This window comes from Brassica napus, chromosome C6, assembly GCF_020379485.1.
Source record: "Brassica napus cultivar Da-Ae chromosome C6, Da-Ae, whole genome shotgun sequence".
NCBI lineage: Eukaryota > Viridiplantae > Streptophyta > Magnoliopsida > Brassicales > Brassicaceae > Brassica > Brassica napus.
The window spans coordinates 41,267,330-41,285,315 of record NC_063449.1 but is presented as its reverse complement, the minus strand read 5'-3'; the positions used below and the strand labels follow the sequence as shown (position 1 = coordinate 41,285,315).

Genomic DNA, 17,986 nt, shown 5'->3' with positions numbered 1-17,986 from the left:
CTATTCTTCTGACCTTCTAGCACCATTTGCAGCATCTTCTTAATTTCGTTATCCTGAGAAGGCTGTGACGAAGAGGCATTTCCTTGATTCTGATAGTTGTTGTACTGCTGCCTTTGCTGAAATCCTGAGTTGCCCGAGTTATTCCCCTGATATTGATTTCTGTTCTGAATTCCTTGGTTGAACACACTCTGGTTCTGATTCTGGTTCTGCCTGTTTCCTGCCTGAGGGTAGGACTGATGTTGTGGATTCTCCACATTGTTGCTCCGGTAAGACAGATTATTTTGCTGATTTTGATTCCACCCAAGGTTCTGATTGTAGCCTCTGTTGTAGTTTCCTTGACCACCAATGTAGTTCACATCAGCTTGCATATCATCTGAATCATCACCAACAGCTTCTTGTGAGGAACGATAGCTTTGCTCCTCCACAAATTTCACAGATTTCTGATCTCTCTTGAGAAGCATCTCAATCTTGGCATTCAACTCATCTATCTTCTTGGATTCATAACCAACACCCTTCTGGCTGGTATCAAACCTTGACTTGCGGTTTGCTTTGCTGGATGACAGGTTGTTCAACAAGGTGTAAGCTTCTTCAACAGTCTTGGTCATGAAATCACCATTACTTGCTGTGTCCATGGCATCTTGACTCTCTTCATGAACTCCATTATAGAAAATGTTCAGCAAACTCACATCAGTGTAGCCATGGTGAGGGCAGTCCTGTGTGTACTCCTTGAAACGCTCCCAAGCCTCATGAAAGCTTTCTGAATCAAGTTGCTGAAAGCTTCCAATTCTGCTTCTCAGATATGTGGACCTTGACTTGGTGAAGAAATGCTGTAGAAAAGCAGCTCTTGTCTCTTCCCATGTAGTAAGAGATCCTGGAGGGATGGACTTTAACCATCTGATAGCTTTATCAGCTAAGGAAAACGGGAACAACCTGCATTTCAAAGCGCCTTGAGGAACTCCATTATGTCTGCTGGTGTCACAGACTCGCTCAAAATGCTCCAAGTGATACATCGGGTCCTCAGACGGGTTTCCATGAAACGGATTTTTCTCCACCAAATTAATGAGACCAGTCTTGATCTCAAAGTCTCTTCTCTCAATGGGAGGTGGGCGAATCCCAGAACGATCGGCATAGAATGCATCTGGTGTATCATAATGTGCAAGCGTCATCCTAGGCATGCCATAGTCTCCAGCCTGTTGTCTTGCAGCTACACCAGCCTGCTGATTATCACCAGCATTGTTGCCTTCTCGTTCATTTACAGGAATTGGATTTTGCGGGTTGTCCTGAAATTGGTCTTCTTGGTGTTCAGCCATTTCAACCTCTTCAGCGGACTCAAGTCTTTTCTTTTTCACTTGTCTCTCTAGGCGGCCGAGCTCTAACTCCAAAGGTATTAAATTCGATGATCCTTTGCTTCTAGTATGAAATCCGCTCATTCACCTGAAAACACAAACAGAAAGAGAAAGACAGAAACATTAGACAAAATAAAGAAAATGCTATAGTCTTAAACTGATCATTAACTCTAGGGTGACCAAATGGTCCCCGGCAACGGCGCCAAAAACTTGATGTCTCGAGTTTTAACCCGATTATCTAACTGCAAGTGCACAGTAAAGTACGCAGTAGTAATACGGGATCGAATCCACAGGGACCGATGATCACACGTAGAGTTGCAGACAAGTTAATAGCTACAGCGAATCAAGATATATTTTTGATGGTTTTTATTTAATTTTCTTAGTGTCACAAAACATAAACAAGCATGTAAAAAGATGATTTAAACGATTTGAAAACTATTTTAAAACAAACGTTGGGCATTGGGAATTCTCAGGGATTTCTTTTTAATCAAGATACAATTAATGGAAGACACAGGGATATATTAAGAACCGTCTAGAACTCAAACACGATATTAGAATTAACCTACTTCCGTAGCGCTAATTCTCTATGTTATAGAAATCTCCACACTAACTTCCGCTGAGTTTCAATTTCTAAACAAGCATTAAGAACAGGTTCAATATGTTCACAAAGCGCAATAACATCAACTTCCGAGGGTTAAGGACACTTTGCTCATCTAAAGTATTTTCGGAAGTTCAAACAATCACTTTCGGTGCATCAAACAATCTGAAATCATGAACTAAGTGATCAATTCAGTTCAAGCAGTAAGAAATCCATTAGATGAAGAACCAAAACGTAATCCCTTAGTCTACACACGTTTTATGGATCAAAACATCAAGAAATCCCCTATGAGAACCCCTAAACCCAACTAGATGACTACTCACACATAACTAAGCAAGAACAAAACGATTTTGATGAAGAAAACATGATAAGATTGTATTAAAACAGAGTAAAGGTTCAGAAGATCTTCTCCAAATGGTTTTGAGATGAACTCCTTTACAAATCTTCACAAATCACACCAAAACAAGTACAAAACACTCAAATCTTCTCTCTAGAACTTGTAAATCTCCTCCTTGGTCGCCCCTGGTCTTTTCTGAGTCTCCAAGTCGAGTTCTTCCGTGCATTATTGAGGGGAGTGGGTAAAAAGGAGTGAAAAGCTCGTTTGTGCGTGTGGAGCCCGTAGCGCCTGAGATCGGTCGATCCACATGGACCGGATCGGTCGATCTAGGGCATGAAAGCGTGAGATCGGTCGATCCACGTTGTCTGGATCGGTCGATCTGTGGCTCTGTGCGATCAATACTTCTCGTTCGGTCCATCTTGCTTCTGAATAAATCCCGAATGCGTTCTTTTCTTTCAAGCTATCTAGTAACCTGCATATTACACTTAAGAACACCAAAACGCATCAAATAGACCAAAACATTAATTAAAACCGACCATTTATTTGCTCCAAAACGAGTTTAAAACCGTTAAAAACACGGAATATCAGTATTTCATCATAGGAGGGATTGTATTTGTATGACTTTCTGCGACATGTCTAAACGTGGGAAGTATGTTTGAACTTTACTTTGGTTTGGCATTTTGTAAAATACAGAGAAAAGTCTATTCAAAGGAAGAAGTCCGATTTAAATGAAGAATCAGGTGGATATCCATATCAATAATGGAGTAAAGGAATAAAAACCGCTGTCAAATCAAATAGTGTGTAAGCTAGTCAACCCTCCAAACTAACTTGTTTGTCTTACTTTCTTAAAATACCTTCTCACGCAAAAGATTTAGGTTGGTATACATTGTTTTAACGTGTTTTCTGCATGAACTTTCAGTATTTTTCCATACTTGTGTTGAAAAGCACGTGTAATTAATTAATTCTACACATTCGTTTCATTAAACATAAGTTTTTCTTTTTCGTATCATGATTATATCCTATATATACTAACTGTTACTTGTTCTAGTCTTTTTACAATATGGTATATAACATATATCAAGTTAAAATTATCATTATACTAGCGTTTTGGCATTTATATTAAGATTTCAGAAACTTAATATATTTTTGTTATGGTTTTAATTTCTTCTTTTGTGCCCGAAATATTTGGTGTTCAAGCACAAGTCAAGTTTGATATTATGATACTTACGAAAGCGCGAAAAGATAAGCTTGCCTTACTATTCCAGTATTCGACATCTTATGATAATTACTGTTGAGAGTTTGAATATTACAACAACAAAACAAAACTAGCTAAACAGTAATGACGTCTATATAACTATTTAATATTCTCGTCAATGAACTTGGCATAATAAAATGTAAAATCTTGAAATAAACGACGGTCACCTCAAACCAGATTCCCATTTCGTAAGTATAATATGGAACTGTTTACATTCTAAAATACATAAAATAAACAAAAGTCGACGACGGCGACCAAAATAAAACTCCATATTTGAAGATTTTCAAATTAAATTAATAAGGAAAATTCAAAGTCTCTCATTAGCGTAGGATTCACTCCTCTCTCACCGTTCCACTCTTTCCCCCTCATTTCCGCTACACTTATTTCCATCAAATCCACACACACGCGCATATTATATAAACACATATACTTACACATTATTCATTTCATCCATTACTAATAGACGAACGAGTTAAACTAAAACAAAAAGCATAAACATTTATTACTAAATGGCTCCGTGTCGTACGATGGTTCTGCTCTGTCTGGTTCTGTTTCTGGCGGCGAGTAGCTCTTCTTATGTGGCCGCTGCAAGAATTGGAGCCACCGTGGAGATGAAGAATAGGAAGAGCTTAGGGTTTAAAGACAGCCTTATTTCTGGTTACTTGCCCAAAGGTGTTCCCATTCCTCCTTCTGCCCCTTCGAAGAGACACAACTCTCTTATTGACTCTCATCCTCATTGATTTTTTTTCATATTATCTTTTTGTTTATTCAATGTACTTTTTTTCGCGGTTTTGTTTTATAGTTTAGATCAACATAGTTACACATAGTATGTACTCTTTGTATATGCTTGCACACGTCTATCTATACTATTGATTTTTTTCATATGATTATGAACTAAAATTTGTTTGAGTTCATGATGGTCATATAAAGATCAAGAAATTCAATTAACTCATCTTGTAAGCCTTGTGTTGCAGTCTGCATCCAGCATCACACATCATCCGCTTAATCAAACACATGTTCGTGCCAGTCTTGGCATGTTCTTGAATTACGTCGCAAGTTCATGAAGTTAACAACTTTATCATCAATTAGATACCGGACAACTCATGTCGAAAGCTCATGAAGTTAACACGTGCTAAAAGTTGTTAAGATATACTATAATAAATGTGTAACAAACACACTTGTACTGTGAAATTTGTCTCTCTCTTAAGAAGATATATATACTTAATAAATAGACATCAATCGTCTTTAAGAGTTTGAATGTATAGTGGAATCAAGCATTAGAGAACAATAAAGCCCACAATACGTAGTTGAAACATGTTTATGTAGCATAGCAGTCCCTTTTCCTCTGGATGATTAGAAATAAGCCCTGGTAAGGAAAACAGAGACCAACAAAAAAATATTAAAAATGAAAAAGAAAGGGGCATTCCGAGAATTGAACTCGGGACCTCTCGCACCCTAAACGAGAATCATACCACTAGACCAAATGCCCTTTCGTAAGTATTTGGTACCCACAGGCATAAAAGGATTAAGAGACAAGAACAAAGGCGTCGGGAAGAGTCACAACCAATCGTACGTACCCTTCGCACTCTCTGGGCCTGACGTTGTTTGTGACAGTCAAGAGCTTCATCTTCTCTATCTATAGTCCCGTTGCCTCCATCACTTTTCTAGCTGCGCATCCTTCGAAGCTCTCGCCTGCTCAAAAAATTAAAGATTAGCTGGAATTTCGCAGTGACTAGAATTTAGGACACTACAAGAAAACAGGGGGATTCTGATGGCCGAAATCGTCGGAAATTCGTCGGAATAGACCGATTCCGACGAATTTCCGACGAACCCGTCCGTCGGTATCGTTTCGTCGGAAAAAAAAAATTCGTCGGAATTTCGTCAGAACTTCCGACGACTTTCTGACGAATACCGAGAAACGTCATTCTGACGAACTTCCGACGATATTACGATGCGGATACACAAGACTAGAGTTCATCGGAAAACTACGTACCGACGAAGAACGTTCGTCGGACAATTCCGACGTAGAGTGTTCCTCGGTTTATTCCGACGAACTTTGGGCGTCGGAAATTACCGACGGACCACGTTCGTCGGAAATTACCGACGGACCACGTTCGTCGGTATATTCCGACGGAAATGTGGTTTGTCGGTAAATTCCGACGGATATATGTCCGTCGGTATGTTCCGACGACCATTGTCCGTCGGTATATACCCTTTTTTTTTTACAAATCAATTTTGCATTTTTATATATTTTTTGATATTAATAAATTTAAAAAATCAGAAATTTAAAACTAATAATATTATAAAATTTAAATTCATAAAAACCGAAATAGGAAAAAAACATTCATAAAGTTTAAAATTCATACAAACCGAAATAGAAAAAAAAAACATTCCGAAAGTTTTAAAAAGCCGAAATAAACTAAGATGAACTCGAAGACATCAAACGATCTAGCTTCTGCATAATCTCGGTGTTGAACTTCTTCTGGGATGCCAACTCAGCAAGGATAGTGGCATTCTCCGAACGGATAGTGGCATTCTCCGAAAGGATAGTGGTGTTCTGCTCCTCCAATGCCCCAATCCGTTCATCTTTGTCATGTAGCTCCTCGAGAATCATGGGATCGGCATACGGAGCTTGCGAAGAAGATGCCGGATACGAAGAAGCACGACGGGCCAACCCAACTAAACGGCCTCCTTTCCTTTTAGGAACCGCCTACAAAAATATTTAAAGTAAGTAAATAGGGACAAGTAAGTAATCGACATTATAAAAAAAATATATTAATAAAAAAAATTACCTTTTCAACCATCTCATTTATTTGCAATAGAGACAGGTTGGTTGAAGCTCCCGTGGAGTCGCCGTCATCAGAGAGAGGCTGAGATTGAGAAACTATCTTAGCTTCCACCAAATCAACTACACCTTTGATCACGGGGTCCTGAATTTGACCCGTCGTCTTGTTAGTGTGAGCCACCTTAATGAGTTGGAGACGATCAACGGGATTACCGTCATTTGCTTCGATCTAAAAAAACCGCCATTATTAGCCAAGAAATATATAAAATATTTATTTAAAAAATATAAAGATAAATAATAATAAAAAACTTACAAGTTCATCCTCCTTAGTAGACATGGAGCAAGCGCCGAGGTTGTGCACATACATACCTTTCCCGCCACGATCGCTCTTCCGGTTCTTGGAGTTCCTAGAAGACGTCTCTGCAGTGTCTTCCTTCTCCCAATGAGCTATCAACTGCTCCCACACCGTCCCGTTGATGAACCGTGGCTTCTTGTTCTTCTGCCAAACTGTCTTCCACGCGTTTATCTGCTTTGTGTAAGAGTCCATGGCCTTTTCGTTGAATATCTTACGGACTGTTTCCGTAAGATCGGAGTGCCAGTTGAACTCTTGCTACAAAACAAACACAATTTAATAAGTAAATATATGTAAAAAAATGTAAAAACTTTAAAAAAATGAAGAGTTACTATACCGCAAACTGACGAAACCACAACTCTCGTTCGTCGGAAGGGATCACACTCCACTTTGGATATCCAAAACGGAGCATGGAGTACATCATCTGGTTGATGCTCCGGCTAATGCCATTTTTCGACTTGGTGAACCTTTAAAAAAAATACAAGTTAGCAAGTTAATTAAAGGAAAAAATATAACGGTACAAATAAAAAAAATACTAACCAAGTGCTATGGCCTCGTCGTGGGTTGGGTTGGAGAAACGGGAGATGCTCTCGACCTGGTTGTTGAACCAATAGATGAACCGGCATGACCCCCGGATCCTGTTGAGCAGCAGCGTGAGGGGCAGCGTGAGGGGCAGCGTGAGGGGCAGAGGGAGCTGGAGCGGGAATATATGCGGGAACCGAGTCATGAGACGATACCGATGCACGGGAACCGCTCACCGAACTACGTCGAAGACGGGCTGCGGGGCGGGCTTCATCCTCGGCCCTAAAAAAAAAAAATTAACCCATCAAACATATTTTCATTTATATATTTACAAAAGGTTTTATAAACGTTTTAAAAAAAACTATTAAACCTTTTATATATATATATATGTATACAAAATTATAAAAATTTTATAAATATAGAAAAATGTTGTTAAAAATTTATAAATGAAGAAAAATGTTGTTAAATATTTATATTTTTTTAAAAAAACGTTTTATTATACATAGTTTATTAGTGGAAACTTAAAAAAAATTATAAAAAATTTTAAAATTTTTATACATGATTTAGATATATATATATATGTATACAAAATTATAAAAAATTTATAAATATGAAAAATGTTGTTAAAAATTTATAAATGAAGAAAAATGTTGTTAAATATTTATATTTTTTTAAAAAAATGTTTTATTATACATAGTTTATTAGTGGAAACTTAAAAAATTAAAAAAAATTATAAATTTTTATTATACATGATTTACATATATATATATATATATATATATATATGTATACAAAATTATAAAAAATTATAAATATAGAAAAATGTTGTTAAAAAATTTTAAAAAATTTTAAAAACGTTTTAAAAAATCAAAAAACGTTTTTAAAAATCAAAAAACGTTTTTAAAAATCAAAAAAAAAACGTTTTAAAAAATCAAAAAACGTTTTTTAAAATCAAAAAACGTTTTTAAAAATAAAAAAATGTTCCAAAAAAAACTAAAACAACAATCCAAACAACAATCCTAACTTATATATCCTAAACTATCCATTCAATCCTAAAATTTTCAATCAAACAACCTAAAATCCGAGATCAACTTCCAAAACCCTAAACAATTGATTAAAAAAAAGGTTTGGGATGATTCTTACATGATTTGGGGTTTGGGGAAGAGATATGAGGGTGAGGAGAGGATTCGCCGGTGAAGAGAGGTGGAGAAAGGCCGGAATCGCCGGAGAGGGGGAGAAATCGCCGGAGTGTTTGTGAGAGAGAGAGGCCGCGGAGATAACGAAGAAGGAAGGAGAAGGGTTTTTATTTCCGAGGATTCCGACGGACACGGGTTCGTCGGTATTCCGTCGGTATAATTAAAATATACCAAATGCCGATTCGCGAAAATTTTCAAGCGGTTTGGTTCTCCCGGGCTAATTGAAATTCCGACGGAACGTGTCCGTCAGTATTTTCCGACGGACACATTCCGTCGGTATATTCCGACGGAATTCCGACGACTTAGTGTTTAGGGTGTTCATTTCAAGTTTCTAAATGCAAAATCCCAATCTTTGATAATATATATAGTATTTGCATAAAGATTTAACAATAAAAATGTTTTATAACACGATTTTACACAACAACATTTTTTGTAGTGTAAGCTTATATAAATATGATTGTATAAGTATATAATGTTAAGATGAGATGTTATGAAAACAATGATATGCATACATAAATATTTTAATGAGTTGTTATATTTGAACGGTTGCGATCTAATACTATACTAAACACTTATTATGTGTTATTTTCATAGTTTTGGCATCTAAATTTATAGATTTTTATGATTGAAACTTTATAGAAAAACATGTCGTCGGTATTTCGTCGGAAAATACCGACGACATTCCGACGAACTTGTCCAGTTCGTCAGAATGTCGTCGGTATTTTCCGACGAAATACCGACGACCTTTCCAATTTTCAATGAAACCCGTTGTCGTCGCTATGTCGTCGGTATATTGCGAGGGATTTCCGACGGACCATTAAAAAAAAAAAAAAAAAACTAATCAGAATCTTCTGAATCTTCATCAAACTCCCCAACCTCGGCTTCCGGCTCTGAATGTACGACAGCATCATGTCCAAACACAGTCAAATTCTCAACGAGTTGAACATTTTCCAAATCTTCAACTGCCTGGGCGTTGCTGGTAGACTCTGGTTGCAATGGTTCATCATCATCAGAAGTTCCATCCACTCGTCCTCTTGGGTTGATTTGCGTTACAGTAACCCATGGATCGTCTCTGTACGTCACCCGAGGGTAACTGATGTAGCACACCTATACATATCAATTATACAAGTATTAGTTCAATATATAACATTAATTAATTATATTGGTAAAAAATTATGAATAGATTGACATACCTGATCAGCTTGCGAACCAAGAATGAAGGGATCATAATATTGAAGTTTCCGCCGCGAATGGACTGATGTAACACCAAACGCATCAATCTTCACTCCTCTATCTGGGGTGGTGTCATACCAATCACAATAGAATACTACACAACGCAATCCAACCATTCCAGGAAATTGGATTTCCAATATTTCTTTTATGTTGCCGTAGTAGACATCGTCACCAGAAGAAGATGAAACACCAGCATCATATGTTGTCTTAGAATGACCTTTCCTTGTGAATGCATATCCTCGCGTACAAAATTTAGGATATGATTTGACGACATAGTTTGGTCCCTGCACAAATTCGCGTATCCAATCATCGAACACAAGACCTCTGGCCAAACCATCATTCACCTATAAAAAAAAACATATATGATTGCAAAATTAATTAGTTTATATATATTAAATTTAAACTAATCATTTGCATAGGGTAATATGATATATGACTCACATAACTACGAAGCCACGCAGCAAATCCGTTATCTCTAAGTTGTCGAAGCTCATCTTCTGTTGCATGCCTGTGAGTCATACGCAACTCCGCCATATATACACTATATACAAAAATATTATCAATATGAAATAAATTTATTGAATATTAATCTAACAATAAATGAATAAATATTTTTACCTCTCATATTGTAGAACATCTTCACAGTTGGTGAGCAAATATGTTTGCAAATGAGCGTGCTCAGTGTCCGTAAGTCTCCGCTTCGTGAATTTTCCACTAAGTCGTCCTATTTCCTTGAACATGCTTGGGACAGTAACATGATATGTTGCTCTCTCCCCTCTATCATCATGCCGAGCAGGTCTTCGGTGTTTTGTTTGCACTTCTGGTGGAAAATAATTTTCAGCAAAGATTGCAGTTTCTTCATTGATCACCTGTGCCACTATAGATCCTTCCACCCTGCTTTGATTTTTGACCATCTTCTTCAGATGATGCATATAACGCTCAAAAATATACATCCATCTGTACTGCACAGGACCACCAAGTTCCAATTCTCTTGCGAGATGAATAGCAAGATGTTCCATTACATCAAAGAATGATGGAGGAAATATCTTCTCAAGGTTGCACATGCTGACTGGTGCGTTTGTCTTCAAATTATTAATACCCTCTTCAGTCACTACTCTGCTGCATAAGTCGCGGAAAAAAACACTAATCCCTACATAGATAAAAGACATAATTTTCGTAAGTATTAAGTTTTTATAAGCATAATTGTTAAATATAAAAATAAATTAAATTGTAAAAATATAATATACCTGCAATTGCTTCATGAACATTACGTGGCAATAATGCTGAAAAAGCAAACGGAAGGAGGCGCTGCATAATTACATGACAATCATGACTCTTCAAGCCAGTAAACTTTCCTTCGCTTCTATCAACGCAGTTCCCCAAATTTGATGCATATCCGTCAGGAAATTTCACTTTATCTGTAATCCAATCAAAGAACTCTTCTTTTCTAGCACCATCTAGCCGATAAATGGGAAAAGGGGCCGTACCGTTCTCATCAACGTGAAGTTCAGAACGATCACAAATATCGACTAAATCCAACCTTGACTTCAAATTATCCTTCGTTTTACCTTGGATGTTAAGGACTGTGTTCATCAGATTATCGAAGAAGTTCTTCTCAATATGCATGACATCTAAATTATGTCGCAATAGATGACTCTCCCAATATGGCAGATCCCAGAAAATACTCTTTTTGTGCCAGTTATGTAGCTCTCCAACCGCATTGACTCGAATGTTTTCATGTCCACCTACATCTGGCGTCCTTTCTGCATCAAAATACCTAAACTGCTTCAACAAATCTTTCCCACTAACTTCCTCAGGTGGACCATCAAACACCTGCTTGTTCTTCGTAAACGAAGTCTTACTCCTGCGGTATGGATGATCAGGTGGTAGAAATCGTCTGTGACAGTCAAACCAACACGTTTTCCTTCCGTTCTTTAGTTGGAAAGCATCTGTGTCATCTTGACAATATGGACATGATAGCTTCCCATGTGTTGTCCATCCAGATAACATACCATATGCTGGAAAGTCACTTATTGTCCACATAAGTACTGCCCGCATCTGAAAGTTTTCTTTGCGCGAAACATCGTATGTCTCAAAACCATGCGCCCATAGTTGTTGCAACTCATATATTAGTGGTTGAAGAAACACATCTAGTGATCTTTTAGGATGATCTGGCCCGGGGACGAGAATTGAGAGAAACAAAAACTCTCGTCGCATGCACAAGCTCGGCCGTAAGTTGTACGGTGTCACAATAACTGGCCATAGAGAATACTGCCTTCCATGCTTTCCAAATGGGCTGAAACCATCAGTAGATAATCCAAGATAAACATTTCTTCTCTCTTCCGCAAATTCTGGATATGTTGACTGGAAATGTTTCCAAGCCTTTGCATCTGAAGGATGTCTAATCTCACCATTTGTGGAATGCTCTGCATGCCATCTCATTGCTTTTGCTGTGCGCTCACACTGATACAACCTCTTCAATCTTTCCGTCAAAGGCAAATACCACATTCTTTTGAATGGGATCGGAACTCTTCCCCTCGTCTCCTGATAACGAGGTTTCCCACAAAATTTGCATACATTCCGTGTCTCATCCGCTCTCCAGTAGATCATGCAGTTGTCAATACATACATCTATCACTTCATACGGTAGTTGAAGACCTGCAACAAGTTTCTGAACCTCGTAGTATGAACCCGGTGCAAGGTTATCCTCAGGTAGAATACCTTTGACAAAATCAGTAATCGCATCCATACATTCTTCAGCCAAATTATAGTCTGTCTTAATACCCATTAATCTAGTTGCAGATGATAAGACTGAATGACCATCTCTACAATTTTGATACAAAGGTTGTTTTCCTGCATCCAACATGTCAAAAAATCTCCTAGACTCGGGGTTTGGTTCTTCCCCTCTATAATGATCATGTACCATCTGCTCAGTACCTACACCATAATCTATATCCGTTCTAGATTCTTCTAACCTAATATCAGGCTGAGGTTCACTAACAGGCTGAGGTTCGCTAGTACTACCATATTCATAACCAGTTTCCCCATGAAGGTACCAAACTTTATAATTACGTGAAAACCCTTTCATATACAAATGAGTCCAAACATCAAATTCTTTTATAACCTTATTATTATTGCAAGAAGAGCAGGGACATCTTAACATACCACTTTTTGCATCCGGTTGCTGTTGAACAAGCCTCATGAATTCTCCAATCCCTTGAACGTATTCTTCCGTAAGCAAATTGGTGTTCGGATCCAAATGAGGTTTATCTATCCACGAACGATAATAAACTTCTGAAGACATGATTTTCACGGAATTGTTATGACTAAAGAGAATGAAGAGAGAATGAAGTGTGAATGATTTGAATGAGGAGGGGTTGTATTTATAGGAAATTGCTTACGGACCTCCGACGACTTTCCGACGGAATTCCGACGGATGTAAAGCAGTCCGTCGGAATTCCGTCGGTATTGTCCAATCTCAAACGGCTATACAACGGTCATATATATTTGTCGGCAACAGTCACATGGTTCGTCGGAATTCCGTCGGATAATACCGACGGAATTCCGACGACATTCCTGCAAATCGGAATGTCGTCGGAAATTCGTCGGTATTTTCCGACGGAATTCCGACGACTACAACGGTTACATTTTTTATCGGAATGTCGTCGAAAAGTCGTCGAAAAATTCCGACGAACCCTATTTCGTCGGAATTCCGTCTGAAATGGCCGACGGAATTCCGACGACTTAGTTTTTTTTGGATTTGGTCGGAAATTTGTCAGTATTCCGTCACAAATATCCGACGACCTTGGTGTCCGTCGGAACCTCCGTCGGAATTTGGTGTGTTTTCTTGTAGTGGGAGAGAGAGAGAGAGAGAGAGAGACCCAACAACACCGAGTTTCACTTGACGAGGAATACCATAACGGCGACTTTCGGCATGGCACTTTCTGTCTACATATTTCTCGGTCTGTCGTCTCAGTGTGATAAACCAGACCTTCTCGTCCGCGATTTGTTTTCTTTTGGTTGTTGACTATCCTTTCTTCCATTATTTTGTAGTTATGATTGGTTAGAGCATGATTAACCGGGGTTCTTAGGATGAGGTTCTTAGCGGAAGTTAAGAAACTGTTTCTTAACTTCCACTAAGAACCCCCACTCTAAGAACCCCGGATTAATCATGGTCTTGCAAGTTACAACAGTATGTCCCACGCATAACACTTCTTTTATTATTTTAAACAAATGTTTTTTATATTGTTATAACAGGAGGCAAAGACGGGGTTGTATGGTTAGGTGCTTGGAGTGGAATCTACTCCACGCGTTCTGGGTATTTTGCTGCAGCGGAACTAGAGAACCAGAGACACACTCCACAGTCTAGGATCAACTGGAAAGCTCTGCTTTGGACTGGGCGGGTATCGCCAAAACTACAGGTCTTCCTATGGAAAATCACACAAGGAGCACTAGTTCAATTGGAACATGAAAACGTGACCGAGTTTATCCTAGTTAGGTAGGAGCTAACTTGCAACTCCGAGGCATGCTCCATAACACCTCGTGTCCACGTTGTGGTATGCTAGAGACAGTTCCTCATCTATTCCTCCACTGCGACTACGCCAAGAAAGTGTGGGCATCCTCTCTGTTCTCACCGCACTTCGACCCCGACAACTTTACGGACATTACAGCATTTTCTGATGCATTGAAACACTGCAAAAGCTCAGTCTGCCTCCCTCCCCTGGGAATTTTATCAGATATATTCCCATGGGTCTGCTGGAGCTTATGGACAGCTAGAAACAAACTGATTTTTGAGGATAGGAAGATATCACCTGAGGAGTCAGTTTCTAAGGCTATCTGGAATGCCCGAGAATGGAACTCAGCACAAAGTGTTACCTCACCACCACCAGAACCGCGACACAAGACGTTGAACATACCCGATCAGGATGTTCTAACTCTTGGTTTCTCTGATGCTGCTTGGAAAAAAGAAACTAATACTGCAGCTTATGGATGTATCTTCTTCAACAAGGAAGGACAGATCATACACTAGGAATCGTGCGTGGAACGACATGTCTCATCACCTCTTACCGCCAAAGCTCTAGCACTACGCTGGACAATCAACAAAGCCCTATCACGTGGCTACAATAGCATATGTTTCAAAACAGATCGCAGATCGCTCCTAGTAGCAATCACCTCGAGACCTCCTCCGGCTGAACTCTTCGGGATCATCCAGGATATCGACTTTCTATCTTTTAATTTCGCTGCTGTTTCATTTAAGTTTATTGAAAGACGTTTCAATTCCCCTGCAGACCAGCTTGCTAAGGCTGCTCTTTGTAATGCTACCTTCTCGTCCACACCATAGTTGGGTGTTGGGTTTTTAATATAAGTTATGTTGTGTTCAAAAAAAAAACAAATGTTTTTTATATTGTTATAACTATTTTTGTAAAATGATAAATCTTATACTATTTTAATTTTTGACAAAAAAATACAAAAGTAATTCCAACCGAAAGGTAAGAAATACGACTAAATAACATTTAGAGAAATTTTTTAAATAACATTTTTAGTTTATTTTCATAAAAATAGTTTTCAAAGAAAAAAATGACCGTGTTCCAAAAAAAAAATAATAATAAATAATAACCAAAATTTTTTTTATTAAAAAGTAAATATACATTTATACCATACAGTTAACTAAACTAGATTTAAGGTTTACAATTAAAGAGTGAAGTTTTGAGGATGGAGTTTCAAATTTTAAAAATTAAAAATTTCAAAAAAGACTATTTTGGTTATTTTTAAGGCTATTTTGATAACAAAAAGTTAAAAAGATTATTTATGAGAATTGCCTTAACATTTATTACAAAATTAAACCACTACAACATGTGACCGAAAAGGCGATGAACTAAAATCCAGCAAAGGAACGAAACCATTAAAGCGTGCTACGGCTTTGGTAGATCGGAAACGAATGGGAAAGCATATCAGTTATCACGAACTGCAGAGAAACATGATCATCCTCAAAACCCCGGAAACCTTGACTCCTACATTTTTTTTGAAATCTAATTGTTTGGTCCTGTAAGTAAAAAAACAAGCTCCAACCTGCACATCATCCAAACGAGGTTTGCATTGGCGGTAGAGGAAGAGCCAAGAAACTGATGATGTCGTCGATAGGTAGATTCGACAAAAATTACAGCGTCCGGCAAATCAACTGTGACCGTAACATTCGGTTCAGCAAAAAATCGAACTATACATAAATCGGATTGGTCGAAAACTTCCTTTCGGTGAAAGCCCTACTCAAAATCAATTCGGGTCGAATGCATATCTGACTCACCCCCCAAAGACAAATGTAAAGAGCTTGGCCTGACACCAAACAACCACGTTGTCGTGTCATTTATTCAGACTAGCAAAGGAAAACACAGAAAGCCACAAGGTCGATACAACACATAAACTAGAAGCAACATACGAGACTTATCCCACAAAAATTTAAACGGACCAATTGATTTTAAGTTGGAAGTATACGATAAGTCTGAATGTAATATATTATCAGAACTTCTTTTGTTGACCCAAGTAAAGTGGATCAAGAAGGTTTATTGTCAATCCTAAAGTGGGATCTAGTTTGAAATGGGCCGATAATAATCATGATCTCGAAAAAGCATGTTGAGATCTTACATTAAAAATTTAAAGAGACCAACACTAATATATAAAAAAGTTATAAATATTTTATTTATCGTCAATTGGTTTTAAATAAAAAAACTCAATACATGAATTTAACAAGCAACACCAAGGCCGAAGACTCGTAGACGATACACAAAGAATTACCCGCAGCAAACGCCGCACCACCGGTCCGTAGCGTAAGCTACATAAGCGAGTGACTAGGGCCCATGGAATGTATAAATATTTTTCGATTATGTGTATATTTTTCTAAAATTTTCTCTATATGAAATTTTTATTTATTTTGGATCAGGGTTATACAAAAAACCTGCAATGTTTAGACCGGTGATGACCAAACGTGTTGCCACCGGAGAAAGAAAGAGTTGATGAGCCCATGATCCAACCACCCCAAAACTGCATGCACTTACATGGAATATCACCAATATATAATAGAACATCAACATGTGTAGAAATATCAACACAACTAGCAAACAACCGGGGACACTAACCCTAAACCATGCACGGACCCAGCACCACCACAGTAAGATCTCACGCTGGACAAACAAAAAAAAGACTGAGGAGGAGGAGCCACACCGAATAAATGAAGATTGTTACGGAGTTTCACACAAAGGACACTCTAATAAAAAGTCTTGCATATAAACTTTTTTCGTATAAAACATTTGGTATACTATTCAAAATATTAAATACAAAATTAATCATAGTGAATTAAAATGATGAATAAATTTATATAAATGAAATAGTTAATACAAAATAAGTTTTTATTTTTCATTAATTTTTTAACACTAGTTAAATTGTCAATTATATAATCATATAATCTCTATTTATATTATATATGATAATCAACTACATGCAACATAACTAATATTGATGGACAATTTCACAGACAGCGATTCTACGATATAGCTCTCGTCGTAACATTCTAGTCAACAAAAAATTCTATATGTACGACATCCTCGATTACATGCTCTCTTCAATACACACAATCATAACGAACAGTTTTGTTTACATCATTCTGAAAATTTCAATAAACTTTGCATTCTATAATTACTAAGAAACTGAATATTTTAGAAGTCAAATTTTCAACCTAATATAGAAAATTTTAAGGACAAAAGTCTCATTTACTCTTAATGGAAAAAAGTAATCTCTCGTACTCTTAATGAATCTACATACTTTCGTACTCTTAATGAAATAATAGAATTCCAATTTTACCTTTTTTGTTTCCCCTCCCCCTAAATCAAATTTCATATTTCAAAATTTTAGATCTCAATAATGTTGTGAAGTTTTACCAAGTTTTACAGTTTTACCAAGTTCTAAAGTTGTAACAAGTTTTATAGTTTTACGGAGTTTTACGGTTTAGAAGTTCTACAGTTTTACCAAGTTGTGCTTGAACGATCATACAATTTGGTTTAACTAGATACAAAGTTTTATTAAATTGTACCATTGTCGAGGTACAACTTGGTAACACTTTGTACTTAGTTTAACCAAATTCTACAGTTTTACAAAGTTGTACTTGAACGATTGTACAATTAGTAAACTTTGTTTCTGGGTTGAAGTTGTACTTTTCATATATTCATGTAACATAATATATCTGAAGCAAAAGATGGAGAAAATTAAATAAGAAGACAAAGAAATTGACAGATAATCAAAAAAAAAAGAAGAAATCGAACAGAAAAGGAAGAAATAGAGAGGAGAAAAGAAGAAGAAGAAGAAGAAGAAGAAGA

General features: G+C 37.4%; 2 protein-coding genes and 2 non-coding genes across 4 annotated transcripts; 3 read left to right on the top strand and 1 right to left on the bottom strand.

The window, feature by feature from the left end:
• Positions 1–693: 693 nt before the first annotated feature.
• On the top strand, positions 694–800 carry LOC125589412. The gene has a single exon (XR_007325605.1). It is a non-coding gene; the product is annotated as a small nucleolar RNA R71 (small nucleolar RNA).
• Positions 801–3,575: 2,775 nt separating this feature from the next.
• Positions 3,576–4,418, top strand: LOC106405197 (protein IDA). The gene has a single exon (XM_013845781.3). The coding sequence runs from the start codon at positions 4,046–4,048 to the stop codon at positions 4,274–4,276; it is 231 nt and encodes a 76-aa protein (XP_013701235.1). The 5' UTR covers positions 3,576–4,045; the 3' UTR covers positions 4,277–4,418.
• A 535-nt stretch (positions 4,419–4,953) lies between these two features.
• TRNAP-AGG lies at positions 4,954–5,025 on the bottom strand. The gene has a single exon. It is a non-coding gene; the product is annotated as a tRNA-Pro (tRNA).
• An 8,532-nt stretch (positions 5,026–13,557) lies between these two features.
• LOC125588531 lies at positions 13,558–14,652 on the top strand. The gene is made up of 3 exons (XM_048759926.1): positions 13,558–13,585; positions 13,881–14,026; positions 14,122–14,652. The coding sequence occupies exons 1-3, from the start codon at positions 13,558–13,560 to the stop codon at positions 14,650–14,652; spliced, it is 705 nt and encodes a 234-aa protein (XP_048615883.1).
• The last annotated feature ends 3,334 nt before the right edge of the window (positions 14,653–17,986 follow it).

Bases quoted from the DNA above. Each gene is read 5' to 3' on its own strand.
- LOC106405197 (XM_013845781.3), top strand. From the start codon at position 4,046: ATGGCTCCGTGTCGTACGATGGTTCTGCTCTGTCTGGTTCTGTTTCTG.
- LOC125588531 (XM_048759926.1), top strand. From the start codon at position 13,558: ATGGCACTTTCTGTCTACATATTTCTCG. The intron at 13,586-13,880 runs GTCTGTCGTCTC...TTGTTATAACAG, and splicing joins TTCTGTCTACATATTTCTCG to GAGGCAAAGACGGGGTTGTA. The intron at 14,027-14,121 runs GTATCGCCAAAA...TATCCTAGTTAG, and splicing joins CTCTGCTTTGGACTGGGCGG to GTAGGAGCTAACTTGCAACT.